This window comes from Narcine bancroftii, chromosome 1, assembly GCF_036971445.1.
Source record: "Narcine bancroftii isolate sNarBan1 chromosome 1, sNarBan1.hap1, whole genome shotgun sequence".
NCBI lineage: Eukaryota > Metazoa > Chordata > Chondrichthyes > Torpediniformes > Narcinidae > Narcine > Narcine bancroftii.
In genome coordinates, this window is record NC_091469.1 from 192,433,508 (window position 1) to 192,453,554 (window position 20,047).

Genomic DNA, 20,047 nt, shown 5'->3' on the forward strand with positions numbered 1-20,047 from the left:
AACCCATCCTTTGATGTCTTGGGTCCCTTAGCCTGCTTTTCTTCCATTTAAATTAATGTCTTGCTTTGCAATTATTTCCAATAAATTGCAGTTTTGTCTCAGTTTAACACTCAGCAGCTTCAGTATCAGCTAAAGCACACTCTCTAATAATCTTTCAGTTTGAAGCTCCCCTCATCTCAAAAGTCGGCAGTGGCGGCGGCGGCATCCTTCACTCCCTTCGAATTCTAAGTGCGCGTCTTTATTGTGTGCATTACTTCAGAAAAGTTTTTTCATTCACTGTCCAATCTCAAATCTCACTCCTCCAAGTTCACTGGTATCAGGGAAGACATTTATGAATTGGTGCTTGAAAAGTAAATGATTACGACTCAGGAATGTTCTTGTTGCTTTTCAGAGAGGGATCTGTTGCTCGTTGGACACCCACAACTGATGCCTTCTGATCAGCCACTTCAGTGTCTTCCTCACCAATGTCATTTTTAACTTGTTCTGTGGTTGACTTTGGTTCACAGTTAATAAAGTAGAAAATTAAGCTCTGGGAGATTAAAAGTCTCATTTCTGTCATGTATGCTCTGAAGAAATACATAGTCTAACAATATGAAATATGTCAAGAATACTGGTCTTTGAATATTCACCATTTGAAAACTAACTTGGTTTATTTACAAACATCTAATCTGGGCAAATTAATTTGCAGAGCATGCAACATTCTCTTAGGCCTAAATCTCATTTTTACCAGTTTTTAAATACATTTCAGAAGTATGTTTGAAGGTGCAAGGTTCCTTTGGAAGAGAAATAGTCTAGCCTTTCTGAATTTAAAGGACCATTCAAGTTGTGTAATGCAATTCCTTTATGAAAACTTGTATTGGGATAACAAAATAAACAAATGCCAGGAATATTCAGCTTTTGTGCAGAGAGAGACAGTCTGCATTTCAAGTTGATGATCCTTCATCATGAAAAATCTCTGTCACCTGCAATATTCAAGTCAGGCTTGTGGTGGAAAGAAAGTAACTTGTTGGATAGGTACTAGAAATTCAACTTTTAATATTTAATCCATCTATCATCAACACATTCTTTAGGCAGAGCATATGCTACAAAATGCTTTACTGAATCTGCTAAACTTCAATTTCTGACTCACCAGGCAACCCCTTCACTATCAGACTCCTCAACAACAAACTCAATCGGAACTCTTACTTTTGCACTTCCTGACCACCTCCAATGCAATCATTACAAATTAAATTTGTAATGTAGACAGCTTCATTTTGTCTTATGTCCATTATGTTACCTGACAGGAAGCTGGGTCCTGTGGGAATTCCTTACCTATGATTTTCACTCCGACGTTGCCTAGTTACACCCAGTAGTGCCTCACCTTGGTACATATCCAGGTCGCGTGCACAAAGGTTCTTGTTTCAAAGCCACATCTGAAACATTGGTCTGATAGTTCTGGCTTGGATCTGTTAATCTTTTTTCAGCGTCAGATACAGCTGGTGCAAAAAATTCTATTGCACCAGCCTGTATTGCACATTGATGACTGAAGTCATGCCAGACCGACACAGGTTGGACCAGCACCACTCATCAGTTGTTCCAAAGTCCAACTCCCACTTCTGTCTTGCATGAAGACCTCATTTAGGTCCTTCCACTTGGAGCAGCAAATACATTGCTAAAATTGATTTCTGTGTGTTCCCCTTCAAATCATTCTCTGTCACTGCGTTTTGGTAGGATCTTGGTTGGACCTAATTTGCCATTTAGAAAATATCTTAGCTGAATGTAGCAGTTGAATGTCTTATTTGATAAATCATATTTCTGCCTAAGTTGTTCAAATGACATTAGCTTCCCTTCCTCATAACAGTCCTCTATACACCTGATACCATTTTGACGCCAAGTGTCCAGGATCTTGTTACCTATCGTCAGTGGTATTAGTAAATTTGGAATAGGGAATGTTTTTGGAGACCGCCCCAATTTTATTCCTAAGTATTGGACAACATTCCAAATATGGATAATTTGTTTCAGTATAGGGCTCTCTGTTCCCCCGTAAGTTGCTCGGTTCTCAACTGCCAAGGAAGGACCTTGTGGGCTCTCTCCTCTAATTAATAATATTGTTGTTTAGACCATAATTGGGCTTTTCCATGCTGTATATTTGAATCGTGTGGTATTTCAACTTCTTATGTGTAAAAACCCTGTATTTATCTTCTGAGCCTGATTTTTGAAAGACCTTTTCTAAACGAGCGATTTTTCTTGATCTAATCCACACACCTGCCTCTCATATTATTTCCTGACTGTTTTAGTATATCCAATTATTTGACCCCTCAAATAGGCTTTTAGGGTGTCTAATAATATAAATTTATCTGGAGTATAGGTACAGTTGGCCTCACAAAACATGTCTATCTGCCTTGTTATGAAACTGCAAAACTCTGGCTTCTTTAACAGCAATGCATTAAGATGCCATCTGTATACTGTCTCCTTGTCCGGCATTTCACTCTTAACTATCAGGGATGAGTGAAGTCTTGCCCTGTACTCAGCTTCCATGATCCTCTATATGGGCTGAAGCCAAGAAAAAAATGATCCTTGAGTAGAAGGATGCTTCTGTCTCCATACATCTATCAAATTCAGCCCCTTCATACCGTCAATGGTGGCACATGCCGATTTTGTTTTCGCTACTTTCTTTGTTAACTTATCCACAACAGGATCCAGACAGAAATTATAATCACCCCTAATTAGAATGTCCTCCCTCCCCTCTGCCAATCTCAGGAAAATGTCCTGCATAAATTTTTCATCGTCTATGTTGGGGGTGTATACATTTAATAAGGTCTAGGATTCTGAGTATATTTGAGAGTGCACCATTATAAATCTACTTGCTTTGTCTGTGGTCACACCCTGAACTCTCAACAAAACACTCTTCCCTATCACAATTGCCACCCCACTTGACTTCGAGCCAAACGGGGAGGCTATTACCTGGTCCACCCATCCTCTTTTTAACTTTTGATGCTCACGTTCCATGAAGTGGGTTTCTTGGAGGAAGGCCAGGTCTACTCCCATTTTCTTAATGTGTTTCAAGGCATTTTCTTGACTGAATAATTCAAACCATTAAAACTAGCAAACTTTATGCTCTTAGCCATTGCCCTAGAGGTTGTTAGAGCTGTATTTCTTCTGTACCTCTACTGTCCTAGGTCCCCTCCTCATCCAACTCTTTGTCTTCAGCCATCTCCTCCTGACTGCCAGACCCGTGCCAGACTTTGGAGGGGTGGGGGGGGAGGACAGGATCGAATAACTAGCCAAGGGCAAATAAAACGACGATATACAAACAAAAACAAAGGTAAAACAGTTAATTAACCCCAAACAGTTTCCCCCATCCAAATTCTCGCCACACCTTACGCCCCCCCCCCCCCCCCCCACCCCGTGGGTGACTATGTCCTGCAACTCATCATCACCATCCCCCTCGTTATAACAGGTTATGCACCTTGCACCCATATTTTCCGCCACCCATTTTCCTTGGACTCCCAGAATGTTTTCTCTTATCACTTCATTTCTATTTACACTTATTCACACCAAAATAATTTACAATTCACAAAGTATATATGTTATCATGGGTTAATCCCCATTTTGGCTTTATTTTTCTTTTTTTTCCCCCCCAAGCATAGGCAAATCCTCAGCAAATTGCTGTGCCTTTCCCAGGTCTGCTTTAAAAACCCCAACATCCCAGTAGTACCACTTTCAGGGTGGGTAGATATCTCAGCATGCACATATCCTTTCTGTTCATCAGCCTTTTGTCTGGCTCAAGCACCTTCCTCGACTTTAGGAGTTCTGCACTGATGTCAGAGCAGAAGAAAACCTTGTTCCCCTCTATTGTCATCGGGCAGCCCCTTCTTGTGCCAGCCACCTCTGTTTCCAATAATTTTTTTCCCTGGCCTGGTAATGCAATAGCTTCACTAGGACAGAATGCGATTTCTGCCTGGGACCCAGTTTCAGGAGGAGAGACCTTGGTGCCCTCTCTATTTCCACCCTTTTCCCAATGTGTCTTTACCCAATACTCCAGGGATCCAACTCCTGAAAAAGCTCATAGGGTTCTCCCCTTCAGTACCCTCTTTTAACCCCTTATTTTCATATTTCTCTTACTGTAATTTTCATGGGCATCTAATTCTCCCCATATGCGCTCTCTCTCCCTCATCAATGTGTCAAGTTTATCTTCCATGTTGTGTATCTTATCTTCATTTGGCCCCATTCTTTCTTCTACCTCTGACATTCTCCCCATTAGGCCTGAGAGGGCACCCAGCATCTTGTTTAGTTTTCCTACCATGTCCTGTGCTCTTTTGTCCACTGCTTGGAAGAGTCTGTTCTCCATGAGGCCCAGGATCCGAGTCCCCTGCTTGCTTTACCTCACTTGTTTCTTTTCCTGGGTTTGTGGCCTTAAAGCTTTCTTCCATAGCCTCCGCCACTGCCTGAATCATCATTGCGGACCCTTCTTTCCTCCCCCACCCCCGACCCGACGCTGGATCCACCACTAGGACTTATTGCAGCACCTACACCACCAGAGTTTGCCACACTGCTCAAACTGATGCTGAATCCTCCCATTGGAGTTGAGGTTTTCCACGCCACCCGACTCAACGCTGGTTCATCCCAATTACGTTACTGCTTGGCTCCTTTCCAGCGTTTCCTGGCCTCTCTGCCCCGCAACTGCCACACTCACCGTCATTGATGCGAACATTGTGTGATGGAAGGGTGCCCGACCTGTCGTTCTTGTTGTGGTCGGTCCCAAACCCCTCTCTCCCCACAAGGCATTCTACAGGGCTTCCAGCTGCCATCTGCCGGTCTGGGGTGATGTCTCCTCAACCCATCTCTTTTGAAGGGCGGGCTGTTCAGTTTGAGTGTCAACTTTGTTAGTGGGCCTCAATGCTGCCCCTCCATTTTTCTTCCATGAGGCACCTTGAGTTGGGTTTCCAGTATTCCTTCGTGTTCTTGTTTGTAAGTTTGCTTTTTTTTTTGTCATTATTCTGGTCCAGTCATCTTCTCATGCCACTTACTCCGGGATTCTACCTCCTTCTCCTACTATTCTCCCCACATCACGTGATCTCTCCCCCACCCCCAAATCTGCTCTTTGGAGTACTCTGCTTCGAGGTGACCCTGACAAGATAGATCAGAGACTTTGTATCATAAGGTAGCGGAAAAAAAATTGGTCCTGGCTCAATTTAAAAATATTGTTTCTCTCTGCATAAAATGTTGCCTGACTTGAGTATTTTTTGTGCTTTGTTTTTAAGTTCCATATCTAGCAATCGCAGTTTACAGCTTTAAAAAAAAGTGCTGTATGTGGTCAACTGCTGGCAATGAAAAAAGTAGATGAAAATGTGTGTGTACACTTGTAGCTTTGTATTTCCACTGTTTAATATTGATGTTATGAATTTCATTTTTAAAATATTGTCTTACATTTGCAATGAATGCTTGCCCTTGGATGTTTTCAGGATGTAAAGTGTTTGTACAAATGGGCAGCATGGTTAGCGTAGCACTTAAGTGCAATGCTATTACAGCACCGGTGAGCAGGGTTAAAATCCAGTGCTGTCTGTAAGAAGTGTCTCTATTCTCCCTGTGTCTGTGTGGGTTTCCTCCCACCTTTCAAAACTTGTGTGGATTGAAGGTTAATTGGGGTATATGGGTGGAAGGGCCTATTACTGTGTTTTATGTCTAAATTTTGACACTAATTGAAATGATTGTCCACCTCCAATAACAATGTAATCTTTTAACCTCTTTCCTGCTTTTCCCTACTGCTACTCTTTCAGCAAGCGAAAGAGATGGTCTTGGAAATAGTCAGAGATAAAGATCAAGGTGATTTCAGGCGAAATGATTTTGGCTCCAGGTTGAGTGGAAATAGTATAGATGTAAGTACTGCTTTAATTGTGAATTGAAGTTGTAAAGTTTATGAATTAGACTGTCTTTTATTTAATTATATTTGGATTTTATTGCATTCCATGAAACATGTATTGGAATATACAATGTGCAAGATCTTTACGACTTGGCATAAATGTGATTTTTTTACATGTCAGTAACTTTTTTCAAAGTGTGAAAACCAGGTTACACCCATTCTCTTTTTTTTTGGCATGGACAAATCTGCAAATAATTTCTCCAGATACCTGTCAATGTAGAATATTCATGAAAAACACTTTAAATGACCCTGATCCATGTAATTTTATATTATACTGGAAAATGGTTAGTTCCGTTACCTAGGCTTAACAGTTGATGGTAATTTTAAAGGTATTTTGTATATTTATCAGCCAGATATTATTAATTCTGCAATGTTTAAGTAGTAGTATACTATAAATCCCCATTACCCTGTACTGGGGATTGTGGACACTAGAAATGAGAACTTTCTGGTTGACAGACTCACTCTTCTAATACCTTATTAATACACCTGTATCACTGCAAAATGTAAAGTAATTTGGAGAAAAACAGTATTGTGGTCTTTAATGATGTAAAGTTCACTTTAATCAATTAATTTCTCTAAGTTACAAATTTAAATTTGAACCCTGGTCGCTGGCGCTGTAACAGTGTTGCACTAACGTCTACGCTAACCGTGCCATCATCATAATTGACCTCCTCATCCAAGTTTACAGGCAAAGCTTTATTAATATACTGAATATTCATGAAAATAAAGACTCTTACTAGGCAGGGATAAGGAGCCACTTTAGGAGAGTTGCCCTAGCGGCATTGACCAGCTCTTCATACTGGTCAGACCCTCAGAGCAACCCAGTTCACCTCCAGGCAAGTGGTCAGGCCCTCAGTGTATGACAACCTGACCCACCTCCACACAAGTGGTAACAGTGGAAAGAATGCACACGCATTGAAGGACGTTGCCCATTCAGCGGGGCAATCCTGTATGTGTCCAATTAAGTTTCAGTGCTCCACTGCAGAATGTATCGCTCAGTCTTATTTATTTGATGTCTTTTTATTTGCTTATCCCGGATAATGTGGATTTTACTGCATATAGCAAATTTATCTAAACCAGGAAGTTGAAAATTATCCAAACCAGGAAGTTCCAAGATGTAATTTGTATTCTCTTAGCTGATTCCAGTCACCATTTTAGCACGTTGAAAAGGGTGTGGAAAGTTAACACAATTCCTTCTGAATCCAAGTAGTGGTTCATGATGGAAGTAGGTGTTGAGATGGAATTGGGCATGAATATATCCTGAGATTGAAATTGTTCAATAGTTGAGTTCCAATCATGAGCTAGGTCAGCAAATTCATTGGATTGTAATGCAGCAAGAAGTCTATTCCTTTTGGGGTGTGAATGAAAATGAATAAAATTTCAGAGATTAAACTACAAAGATGATTGAGCATATTTGACTAGTTGGTATTAATTATCAATGGTTTCTACAAAGAGTTGTCCAAGATGGGTTGAAAGATTTTATATATATAAAAAAAATTACACCTGTGTAATTTACAAATACATTGTTGTGCATTTGTTGAAGCTTAAATATGCATATGTGTGCAAACATTTTTTTGTAGGTTGCTGTACCTAGGTTTGCTGTTGGTATCGTAATAGGAAGAAATGGTGAAATGATAAAAAAGATTCAAAATGATGCTGGTGTCAGGATTCAATTTAAACCAGGTAAGGAGAAAAGCTTGGATTAGTAGTAGGCCAGTGAGTTTTCCAGAGTTCTTCTAATTTGGAATTTAGTGCGAAATTGTCTGAACCTAATGATTGACTATTCCTTTATTTTTATGCCAAACCCACAAACATTCTAAACATTCCTCTAACTCTCCTCTTATTCTTCAGCATTCAACAAATGCTTGTAGTAAATGTAATTGATCATTAAGTGCTGAGGCGATTTGCTAGTGTTTTATGTAATAGCAAGGAATTGAAATATTTGCCCCAGTGCTGGATGTTCCTTGCCATGTGAAGGAGATTATTGCCATGTTGAAGTTGACAGCTTTGTAGTTACAGGTATACCCTGCTTTACGAAACTAGAGTGTTCCTACAGAATTTTTCGTAAGCCAAAATGGCGTAAAGTGAAGAAGCAATTACCATTCATTTTTGTGGCAACATTTTTTGACCGTTCCCAGGCCCAAAAAAACCCCACCAAATAATACATAAAACCTAAAATAACACTAACATATAGTAAAATCAGGAATGATATGATTAATACACAGCCTATATAAAGTAGAAATAATGTATGTACAGTGTAGTTTCACTTACCCGAATCGGGAAGACAGCCCACTTTTTCATAAAAGTAAATTTCCGTAAAGCAAGTATTCATAAAGCGGGATGTACCTGTATCTGAAAAGTTTATTGCTCCATTTTGCTTGGCTAAAATCTTATTGACAGTATTGAATTTGAAGAACTCTCCAGGACTGCACATTATGGGCTTTTTTATGTTGCATTTGTAAATGTAAATTTACTTCATTTAATTGAGGTAATTGACTCCCGTCCTGCCAAGTAATTGGACAATTCTACTTTCAACATTTATCTGAAACATCAGTTTATTTTAAATTCTGTACTTGGTCCTTGATGCCTTTAATAATAAGGGTCAGGATTTTTTCTCTAAGTAAAACAAAACTTTAGATTGAGTATAGATCAAAATACTGGTCCACCCTCACAGCTTTATGGGTATAACCATACATCCAAGACTGCACTTTATCAAGGCAGTTAAAGGGCAAGTAAATGCTTGGTTAATCCGAAAAGCCCATATTCCTGAATGGATGAAAAAAAATCTGTTAGACTCGTGATTCCCAAAATGGATGCTACCACCCCCCCTCCCTCCATGGGCATTGGAAAGATCCAAGGGGGGCGTGGGGGGAAAAAAGGGGTGTTCTGAACCTTCAATTTTATTATTTAATCTGCTGAAAAGTTTCACGAAGAAGCCAGTGCAGTAATTTTCTGGCCAGACTCGAGGTGGCAGTAGTGAGCAAAATAAACAGCGCCAAGGTGTTCTCATGAGACCTGGTCTTGGTAGCTGCCATGTTGTACTGGAGTCACTGCCGTTGCTACCCCCACCCCCCACACTCAGCACCGCTGCTGCTGCCGCCACCACCCCACCCACTCAGCTCTGACACTAAACCCCCCACCCCGCTCAGAGCTACCGCCACTAGCGTTCCTGCTTAGTGCTGCCATTACCCCACCCCTCAATGCCATTGTATGGGAGAGGAGTTTGGAATGCTACCTGGAGGCCAAGGGGGTGACAGCCTGACAAAGTTTGGGAACCACTTTGTTAGACTGAGTGGTCTCTTCATTAATGGAGGATTGAGAGAGAGCACATATTTTTCACCTTTACCATCTATTTTTTTCATGTTATTCAAGATGTTATGCTAAAGTATTTCAATCTTTCTCATTGCTCTGAAAAAAGGCAGTATGGCTGTATCCCATCATTAATGACTCTAGCATTTCAATGCTTGGCCCTTGAGTTTAGAAAGAGCATCAGGAGCTGTGCATCTCACTAACTTGTTTCTTCTAGATGATGGTGTTATGCCAGACAGAATTGCTCAAGTGATGGGTCCTCCTGACAGGTGTCAACATGCTGCTCATATGATTAATGAACTTATTCACACCGCCCAGGTGAGGAAGCAAAAGTTTGTGATTTATTAAACAAAGGTTTAAAAAAAAATGCTGGAGTTTTTTTATTTCTGCTGGTTACATCAGAACTGGCAATTAATGAATACAGTAATGTCAAAGATTTGACTACCTTAAGGAAGCTTGTTTTCAAAATGTTCACAGTATCACTTTTTCATGATGCAGTTCATTAAAATTGGGACCTCCCTACAAAATTGCAAATGCCTCTACGCTTTGGAAGGACTCTTCAAATTACATTTAATTTCTTGGGCACATTGCTGCCAGTGGACATGTTTTAAAGGCTTTTCTTTTCAAAGCATTACATTTGGTGAGAAACTAACTTGGTACATCACAGGTGGAAGATTGGGTATTCTTACTAAAATCATTTTTCAATGATAAACCCATTTTTAGTCAATTTTTTTGGCTTGGCTTCGCGGATGAAGATTTATGGAGGGGTAATGTCCACGTCAGCTGCAGGCTTGTTTGTGGCTGACAAGTCCGATGCGGGACAGGCAGACACGGTTGCAGCGGTTGCAAGGGAAAATTGGTGGGTTGGGGTTGGGTGTTGGGTTTTTCCTCCTTTGTCTTTTGTCAGTGAGATTGGCTTTGCAGTCTTCTTCAAAGGAGGTTGCTGCCCACCGAACTGTGAGGCGCCAAGATGCACGGTTTGAGGCGTGATCAGCCCACTGGCGGTGGTCAATGTGGCAGGCACCAAGAGATTTCTTTAGGCAGTCCTTGTACCTCTTCTTTGTGCACCTCTGTCTTGGTGGCCAGTGGAGAGCTCGCCATATAACACGATTTTGGGAAGGCGATGGTCCTCCATTCTGGAGACGTGACCCACCCAGCGCAGTTGGATCTTCAGCAGCATGGATTTGATGCTGTCGGCCTCTGCCATCTTGAGTATTTCAATGTTGGAGATGAAGTCGCTCCAATGAATGTTGAGGATCGAGCGGAGACAACGCTGGTGGAAGCGTTCTAGGAGCCGTAGGTGATGCCGGTAGAGGACCCATGATTCGGAGCCAAACAGGAGTGTGGGTATGACAACGGCTCTGTATACGCTAATCTTTGTGAGGTTTTTCAGTTGGTTGTTTTTCCAGACTCTTTTGTGCAGTCTTCCAAAGGCGCTATTTGCCTTGGCGAGTCTGTTGTCTATCTCGTTGTCGATCCTTGCATCGAATGAAATGGTGCAGCCGAGATAGGTAAACTGGTTGACCGTTTTGTGTGCCCGATGGAGATGTGGGGGTGCTGGTAGTCATGGTGGGGAGCTGGCTGATGGAGGACCTCAGTTTTCTTCAGGCTGACTTCCAGGCCAAACATTTTGGCAGTTTCCGCAAAACTGGACGTCAAGCGCTGAAGAGCTGGCTCTGAATGGGCAACTAAAGCTGCATCGTCTGCAAAGAGTAGTTCACGGACAAGTTGCTCTTGCGTCTTGGTGTGAGCTTGCAGGCGCCTCAGATCGAAGAGACTGCCATCCGTGCGGTACTGGATGTAAACAGTGTCTTCATTGTTGAGGTCTTTCATGGCTTGTTTCAGCATCATGCTGAAGAAGATTGAATTTAATATATCATCAAATCACATGATATACTAATAAAAAATTCTATCTTGTTATGAAGTCCATTGGTTGAAGAAAGATTTTGTTTGCAAGATGGACAATCAGACAATTAGGATTCCTCTCAAACGTTTTCACTGCACTTTTCCGCTTTCAATCAATGTTTAAGCAACCCATGATCGTTATGGTTTGGGGTATCTAATGTATTCTTATTGATGTTCCTTTGTTTAATTTTGCAACCATTATTTTCATCTTACCCCGGATTTTTTCCCTTACAACATGATTGGAGTCCATCACCCGTGGAATTTACCCTTAAATTTCCATCTATATGTAGGCCAGTGGTTCTCAACTTTTTTTCTTTCCACTCATGAATCACTTCAAGTATTCCCTATGCCATAGGATCTCTGTGATTAGTAAGGGATTGCTTAAGGTGGTATGTGAGTGGAAAGAAAAAGGTTGAGAACCACTGATGTAGGCAGACTAATTTAATAGGCCTCAGCATTTCTGTAATATTTTATGTTCCTGATTGTAACAGGTAACAGCCTGGTAACAGGTAACAGCCTGGTGTTTGTGGGGATAAAAGTTCCCATAAAAAAACAAGTCTTGTTATGGTTGAAAGCTGTGGTGAAGATTAGAAATGCCTTGTGCTTCAGCCAGATCTGCTTCTCAAATTGATCAAGATGTTATATTTAAACTATTACCATTAAATCAATAGGAAAAAATATATAAAACTTGAAAGTGAGGACTAAATTATAATGCCATTATTATCTGTATGATCTGGAAGACTAGTGTTACAGACTTGAACATAAAGGCTCTGCCTCATTTCTCTTTGCATCAGACCTTAGTTTGTATATTAAACCACAATGAACTCAAATAGACACAATAGTGTTCTTTAAAATGTGAGCAATCTATTGGACTTGTAAATTGACATGTTGCAATATGGTTTCATTCCATTAATAGAGCATACTTACACTGCTCAATAAAATAATTAAAATTCTGCTAAAACTCTAAAAATGAGTGAAAATTCTTGTAAAATGCCATACTGTAACATCTTGCATCATTAAACTAACACACATGAGAGCTCACTCCTTCCCTCTCTAAATCAGTATTTTGCCATACAATACTTTGTAATTCTACTTTTTAATTATTTTAAGTATTGACAACCTTCTATTTCTGCTCACATTGTTCAATCCCTATTCATTTCTTTTTCAGGAAAGAGATGGTCAATCTGGCTTTGGTGGTCCCGGAAGAGGACGGGGTAGGGGTCGTAGTGATTGGAATGTGGGACCTCCAGGTGGAATGCAGGAAATAACATACACAATACCTGCTGATAAATGTGGCTTAGTTATTGGAAGAGGTATGATATTTTAACTCAATATTTGTAATGAACTTTACTGTGGAACAAAAAATGGTAAAGCACTTGCAAGGGGAGAAATTGTCATTGACATATTCATGGTCAGTACAGCTTGGCTCAAAAGCAGAGTGCACTTCATTGGTTTGTTCTGTTGGTGTGACTGCTTGTCAAATGTTAAGAGACCAATAAGCGTGAAGCATTTTTTTTCAACCATTTCTAATGTCCATAAAATTAAATGTTTTCTCATTTCTTGCTATGTTAGTGGCGTTCCATTGCAGATCTCCTTTCCGACAAGCTATTAGAGTAAACATTGTTGTGAGTCTTGTTGAAATATTGCCAGTTTATTTAAGACTGTCACTTGTGTGCTTAAATTATATTTGGAAATATTTTGTACTCTGATTGCTTTGGAGGAAAATAATCAATAACTTTGAGGCTCAACAACATTATGTACTGTTATTTAAAAAAAAAATAGTTTACATTTTGCAGGATTGCATATGCAGCCATAATGAGGTCACTGGTGGTATCACCCCAATCTAAACCCAATTGCACTTGTGCAGTTTGTAGGCAATTTTAAACATTTGGTCTTAAGCTGCTATGGCGATGGGAAGCTCATGGTTGGAAATAGTTTCCCATTAGTCTTGTAGATCTGCTTTGCTCCTTTTGGAAATAAATTGCAGGATTAAAGAATAATATCAGCAGTAATATAGTCTTGCTTGATTTGAAACCTTTCACTAAGATTGCCTTGTGGTTAGAATAGTTAGTGTATTTATATAATGCATTTGGCACAAGAATAGTAGCTTGTGGGAAGGAACTGCAAGGGTGGAAGTAGAATTGTGCTGGCAACTGAATTTGTACAAGATTCTAGAGTCCTTCCTGGTTGATGGAGTCAGAATTGTCATGAAGCTGATAGAAGCCATGTGTGATAGTTAGTGCAGTTCTTGGTGCTTCATTTGAAGTTGTCAAACAATATTCATTGAGCCTGCAGCCACTCATGAGTTTCTTTCTTCTGCCCCTCATCCACAAACCAAAAGTTGTGTATCTGCTGCATGCCAATCAGAATGATGGAGCCCACTTGATTAACCCTCAAATCAACCACCCAAACAATGTGTTCCCTGCACCACCAGCTCATAATGTTTGCAGTTTATATCATTTACAAAATGCTCAATATTTACTCTGCTGTGGCTACTCTGATAACACCTTCCAAACCCATGAATTCCACAACCAAAATGGCAAAGATGGGAGGTCTATGGGAACACTGCCACTTTCAGGTTGACCACTCCAGGTGTGCCTTTCTGCTGCTGGAGAGTGGCTCATGAGAACCAGGTATCGGAACCAAGATTTGTGAAGGTGATGTTAGCAAGAAGGGCTCCAACAGGTCTTTGCATGCTAGTCTTCCTGATTGTATTGGAGGTTTAGATCTGGAACTCATGTTGCCAATTGATAGAACAGGGGTCTGTGCAATTGCAGAGGCTGTGGGAGCTCTGGAAGCAAATTCACGGACACTCAGTGACTCTGAAGGGACTCTTTTGCTTCTCTTTCTCTTACTGTAAGGGGTGCGAGGCAACACTAATGGCAACTCTGACTTGCATGTTCATCTGACACTTCCCTTTCTAATTCTCTGCGCTGTTGCCATCTCCACTGAGGATTGTGCCAGATGCATAATCGGAAGTTCACAAAACAAAGTTATCAGCCAAAAGGGCTCACTAATTTGATAATTAAACTGATCTTTTAAGTTTCGACTAGTATTATTTTCAATACAGGTACTGAGTTGTTAATGTATGACTTGTGTACACCCCTATATATAATCGAGCTCTCATAATAAATTTAAAAGTTGTACTTAAGACATTTGTTACTGCGAACAGCAAAAGTAATTTTTCTCTCTCTCCCATTTAGTAATTGTTCTATCAGTCTCATGAGCCTTTGCCACTCATTACAATACTGGTGGTATCATTTCCAGATTAAGCATATTTTCTGTCTTGCACAAAAAATAGATTTGCAGACATCTAGAAAAAGGAATCTGTTTGTTACCCAGGAACAGCCTTTAACTGTCTTATTATTCTCTTAGCAAAGTCAGAAAATGTTCAATATGCTGTATTTACCAGATCTTTCTTCACTGCTTTAAGATGCTAAGTGCACAAGCTATGTTCAGTGTTTCTAATCAATGGATAATGTATGAAAGTAGTGATTTGAATCTGTTCTAATACACTGCAAAAAGAAGCAAAATGCAAGGAAATTATTTTAGAAATATGAGAGACATTTTTCCTTTGGAAAGTCTGAAATCTTTGAAGCCTGTTTGTTCTTTTGGAGAGTTAAACTTTGTAGGACTCCTTTACATTTTCATGAAGAGAATAATGAAGTGGTTTAAATTTCTGACACAACCCTTGACCTGTTTTAACTAAACTAGTGATGGCTGAATGGAGCTGTTTTTAAGATGAAACGTGACTCCAATCGCCCAAACTTTGGTTCTCTTTTCCCTACCTCCCCTCCACCCTACAAAACCCACATTAAAAAAAGACCAGTTCATTTGACTATATAGTGGTTGTGAGAACAGGGGCGGGTGAAGAAGCACACGCTTTGAAAACCCAGTGCTTCATTGTTCACTTTTTCAGCTTAATGTGACTTACAATATACTGAAGCTAATGTGACATTAATTGTTGGTGGTTGAGGTTTCGGTTCATGATCTTGTGTGAATATCTCCTCTCTCCAATAACCCCCACCCCCACCCTCCACTCTTGTCCTTTTTTTGGACAGACTGCAATTGAAATCTGACTGCATAACCAATGTTTCATGGGTCTTTTCAGGATCACTCTATCTCCCAGTCTCTAAAGTTGATGTCCAGCATTACCTTTTCAGTGGCTCTGACCAGCTGAAAGAGCCCTGAAAAGGCATCGAGGCAATAGAAATGTCAAGTGCTTTCTATGTTGGGTGAAGGCAGGAGCTGGAAGATAAATCGTTACTTCTCTTTGCCATATTACCATGATAAAAAAAAAATTGATGGATAATTCTCCAGTGCTGGGCAGTGTCATTGCTGTCTTTTTAGTGATTTGATTAATTGCTTTACAATTTTTATCAAGTACCATTGCAGTCGGTTTCACATTGCATCCCTGTCAGGCGGAAGAATAGACTGACTGTTGAACGTGTCTGTGACTGGCCACCAAGCGTCTTGTGAGTGACCTCCCCCAGTGGGTGCATTAACCACCAAGGGCATCCCTTTGTAGACACTGGAGAGGGGGTGGGGGCGAGAAATTGAGTGAGTGAAGCAGCCAAAGCGAGCACACACAAGAGATGTAATTGATGTTAGGACATAAACATTAGATTTTAATCAGCATGCAAGCTTGAAAAGGCTTTGAGCTCAAATTGTTCAATGAATAAAGCTGTGAAGGGAAGGCGTAAATTGGCTACATCTAGGAAGACCATGCTTTAATTGATTTTGTAAGGGAATAGTCCTTTTTTGTAAAAGTTCTTGAGCTTCCATATGTTTAACAGGTACTGTTCCTGGTCTCCAATAACCTTACAAAAGTAGTGCAATTTAAATGCACTGTAACTGGGGGAGGGTAAGGAGGGTTTGAGAGAAATCTTGTACATGAATGTCTTTAACACATGAACATCAATTTAGTAATTGTTAGCAGGATTTTTAATAGTTAAATTTATTGAAGGTATTTTGTTTTCCTCTGCAAAGTTACAGATTATTCCTTTTTTGCAAGAGAATAAGTCTTTAAAAATATCAAAATTGAACTCTACACCCATTGAGTTTTTTTAATTGCTGTGGTTGTAAGCTGTCTGAATTTAATGATTTGTGATACTGAGTGTCTCCAGCTTGGTGTAGTCTGTTAACAGTTTGCAGATTGCTGTATCATGTTTCTGAATTTTACACTGTTCTCAAATCTGCACCCTACAGCATTAATAAAGTTAGTGTCATTGTTCAGTGAGATTTTTGCATGGCCTTTTCCAATTGTTGGTCCAAGTCAAATGTCCTGACCTGATTTTTGTCTCTGAAATTGTTTAACACGTCAGCTCGTTCTGGTCACGTAAATTGGCTGTAATGACTGCTCATCATTTTTATGATAATTCCATTTTTAGTTTAAAATGATCTCAGTGTTTCAGTTTTATTCTTCAAAAGGTTGTAAATTTGTTCTGTATTATGAACTTTTGCAGTGAATGAGAAATTTGTTATGGTGATTTTTTTTTTCCCCTCTAAAGTTTTGCTGAGTGTTTAACAATTCAGCCAGTTAACATTTTCAATGAAAGTTGCTTCCATAAAAGGACATTGAGTGCAAGATCATGGCCTATGTATCAATATTGTTTTTTTTCCTTTTACTTTTGATTCATTCTCTGGCCCCTCCCCTACTCAGCAGAAAAACCGGAAAATTTAAATTTTAACAAGATGATGAGCTAAAAGATTTACAATAATATTTCTATTAAAAATAAAGAACATCTGATCTTTTAACCTCTGCTCTGTGCAGCTAAAAGGGGGATTCATACAATTTTGAGATTAGAAAACTTGATATGCTCAATTACGATGACCTTGTTTAACTGGCATCACAGCAACAACCTCTATCCATTGAAGACATTTGTCAGGTCTGTCTTCAGAAGGCAGCCATCATCATAAAGGGTCCCCATCATCCTAGTCATTCTCTCTTCTCACTCCTATCTTCAGGCAGAAGGTACAGATGCCTGGAGACTGTCACCTCCATGTTCAATAAGATTTTTTTCCCCCTCAACCACTATTAGGTTTTAAACTTCCTCTTACGATGCTAAGCATAATGCCAAAGATCTGTCTCCCCTCTTGAAACAGCACCTTTTTTTTTTTGCACGACTGCAACTCTAACTTTTTATCTATTTTCTCTTGTATCACATGGATTTAATTGGTACTTATTTATTAATTTGTACTCATTGGTGCTTTACATACCTGTTAACTTCAGTAAACAAGAATGTTGTTGCATCAGTACATTCTGTAATAAACTCATTTTGTCTACTAAACACCGATAGAAAGCATGTTAATTAATCCCCGACTTAGTCACATCTGGATGCTATATACTTTTCTGCATTATATTTGAAATATTCCAGTTCACCAAGAGTGTAAAAGAGAATTTGGGATGAGAATTAAATGCCGAAATCCTATGTATGGCACACCTTGGTGTTTTATAGTGCAGTTTGAGTAATTTTCAAGCATAAAAGGAACAGCAGGTCATTTGACCCTTTTGAGAGCTCTGCATTAAGTGCTAAGATGAGGATGAACACATTTCAACACTTTATACATTTTAATTTCTCTAATTTTCAAAAATGTTAATTGAACAAGTTCAATAAATGAGTATCTACACCCCTCCAAAGATTTGCCACTCATTGAGAAATGAAATTTCTCATCTCATTCCTAATTGGTTTGCAACTTATTCTGAGACTGTGACCTTTTGTTGAAGAGTCCTCAGCCAGTGGAAAATATATTCCAACTTTCAGTTGTCAAGTTCCTTAAGAATTTTGTAAAGAAGGGTACAAGCGTGGTCTGCTCAATTTCTCCTTGTGTGTCTACTCCCTAATTCAGTGGGTCTCGTTGTACTCTCTCTAGGGTAACTTTATACTTTGGTAAAAGTGTGAAAACAATACTCCAAGTGTGGTCTCGGCAAGATTGCAGTAAAATTTCTTGTGTGATCTGATCCTTCTGTAAAAAATTTAATATGATTGGCTTTGCTAATTGTATGTCATGCTCGTTTATGAACTCTAATTCATTGCAAGGAAACCAAGGTCCTTTTGAATGCTTTTTATTAGTTTAAAAATATGCTTTTCTATTTTCCCCAATAAGATGAATAACTTTGAAGTTTACTAATCTGCTAACTGCCACCTACTAACTTACCTAACCCATCTAATCTCTCTGCAGCTTCCTTGAGTCATCTTTGCATCTTATTTTCCCATCTGACTTTGTATTCCAAACAGTCTTGGATTTGCTGTAATTGCCCTCCCTATTGAACTAGTGCAAAGATCTGAGGCCCAGGCTAGATACAGTTAACTTGAAAATGTCTTGCATATTTCAGATCTTATAATTTCTGCTTCACAAACAACTCATTGCATAGTTATAAATTTCCTTCATTGCACAAGCACAAATTTGGTTTAATAGCTTCATCAATAGCCCCTTATCAAATGTGTTTTGGTCTCTGAAATTAACTAATCATTAGGTTTTGTTTATTTGCATTAATTTTACGTAGACCATCAGACATGGGAGCAGAAATAGGCTAGTCATCCTATCAAGTCTGCCCTACCATTCAATCATGAGGTGACTATTTTCCTACTGAGGGCCACTGTATGGCCTTCCACCCATAACCTTTGATGCCCTGGTTAATCAAGAACCTGTCAATCTCTGCCTTAAATGTACCCAATGACTTGGCCTCCACAACTGCCTGTGGCAACAAATTCCATATTCACCACCCTCTGTCTAAAGAAATTCCTCTGCATTTCTGTCCTAACTGAATGCCCTTGAATGCTGAGATTTGCCTTCTTGTCCTAGGCACTCCCACCATGGGGAAACAACATTTCTGCATTAACACTCAAAATGTTTCGAAGTTATTTCCCCCTTATTCTCCTAAATTTTAAGAAGTACAGGCCAAGACCTGGCAAATGTACCTTTCATTCTCAGAATCGTCTCCAACATTAGCACATCCTTCCTTAAATGAGGAGCCCAAAACTGCTCACAGTACTCCATGTGGTCTTGCCAGTGCCTTGCAATCCCTCAACAGCACATGCCTGCTCTTTAGAAATGAATACCAGAATTGCATTTGCCTTCACTGCTGAATAAGCCTGCAAGTTTATCTTCAGGTTATCATGCACGAGTGCCCCCAGGTCACTTTGCATCTGGGAATTTTCAATTTTCTCCCCATTGAGAAAATGGTCTGTTCATTTTTTTTCTTCTTCCAAAGTGCATGACTGTACACTTTCTAACAGTGTGTTTCATTTGCCACTCCTCTGCCCATTCTCCTGATCTGTCTAAATCCTTCTGCAGCCTCCATTTCCTGAATACCAACTGCTCCTCAACCCACCTTCATATAATCTGCAGACTTGGCCACAAAGCCAAGATTACTCCATAATCTTAAAAAAAAAGTACTGGCCCCAACAATGACTCTGGAATACCATGAGCAGCCAACCAGAATATAATTCATGTTATTCCAACTCTGGTTCCTGACAATCAACCAATGCTCTAACCATGCTAATGTTTCCTGTTATACCATGAGGTCTTGTTAAGTAGACTCCTGTGCAGCACCTTGTCAAAGGCCCTCTGAAAATCCAAATATATAGCATCCACTGCATCTCCTTTCTAAACATTTTTTCCACAAAAGAAACCATGCTGGCTTTGGTCCATCTTGTCATGTGCCTCCAAGTACTCCATAACCTTATCCTTGATAATTGACTTCAACTTTTCCCAACCACTAATGTCTGGCTAAAAGGTCTATAATATCCTTTCTGCCACCTCGTTCTCTTGAATAGAGGGGTGAAAGGTTATTGATTTCCAGTTTTTTTAATACATCAATGCTAGCATCACTCAGTCATGTTTTCTTACTGACCTAATGATGACAAATGCAGTAGATTTGAAGATTTTGCCAATTGATGGTTTGAATATTGCTGTTTTTCTTCCTCC

The 20,047-nt window shown here is 39.7% G+C and overlaps 1 protein-coding gene across 13 annotated transcripts in view; it reads left to right on the plus strand.

The window, feature by feature from the left end:
- Positions 1–20,047, plus strand: part of fubp3 (far upstream element (FUSE) binding protein 3) — a 129,701-nt gene that overhangs the window by 61,955 nt on the left and 47,699 nt on the right. For all 13 annotated transcript variants that reach the window (XM_069886039.1, XM_069886044.1, XM_069886055.1 and 10 more), the window contains 4 exons: positions 5,760–5,858; positions 7,483–7,585; positions 9,429–9,529; positions 12,285–12,429. In XM_069886039.1, coding sequence (XP_069742140.1) covers positions 5,760–5,858; positions 7,483–7,585; positions 9,429–9,529; positions 12,285–12,429 — 448 coding nt within the window. The remainder of the gene's footprint in view (positions 1–5,759; positions 5,859–7,482; positions 7,586–9,428; positions 9,530–12,284; positions 12,430–20,047) is intronic.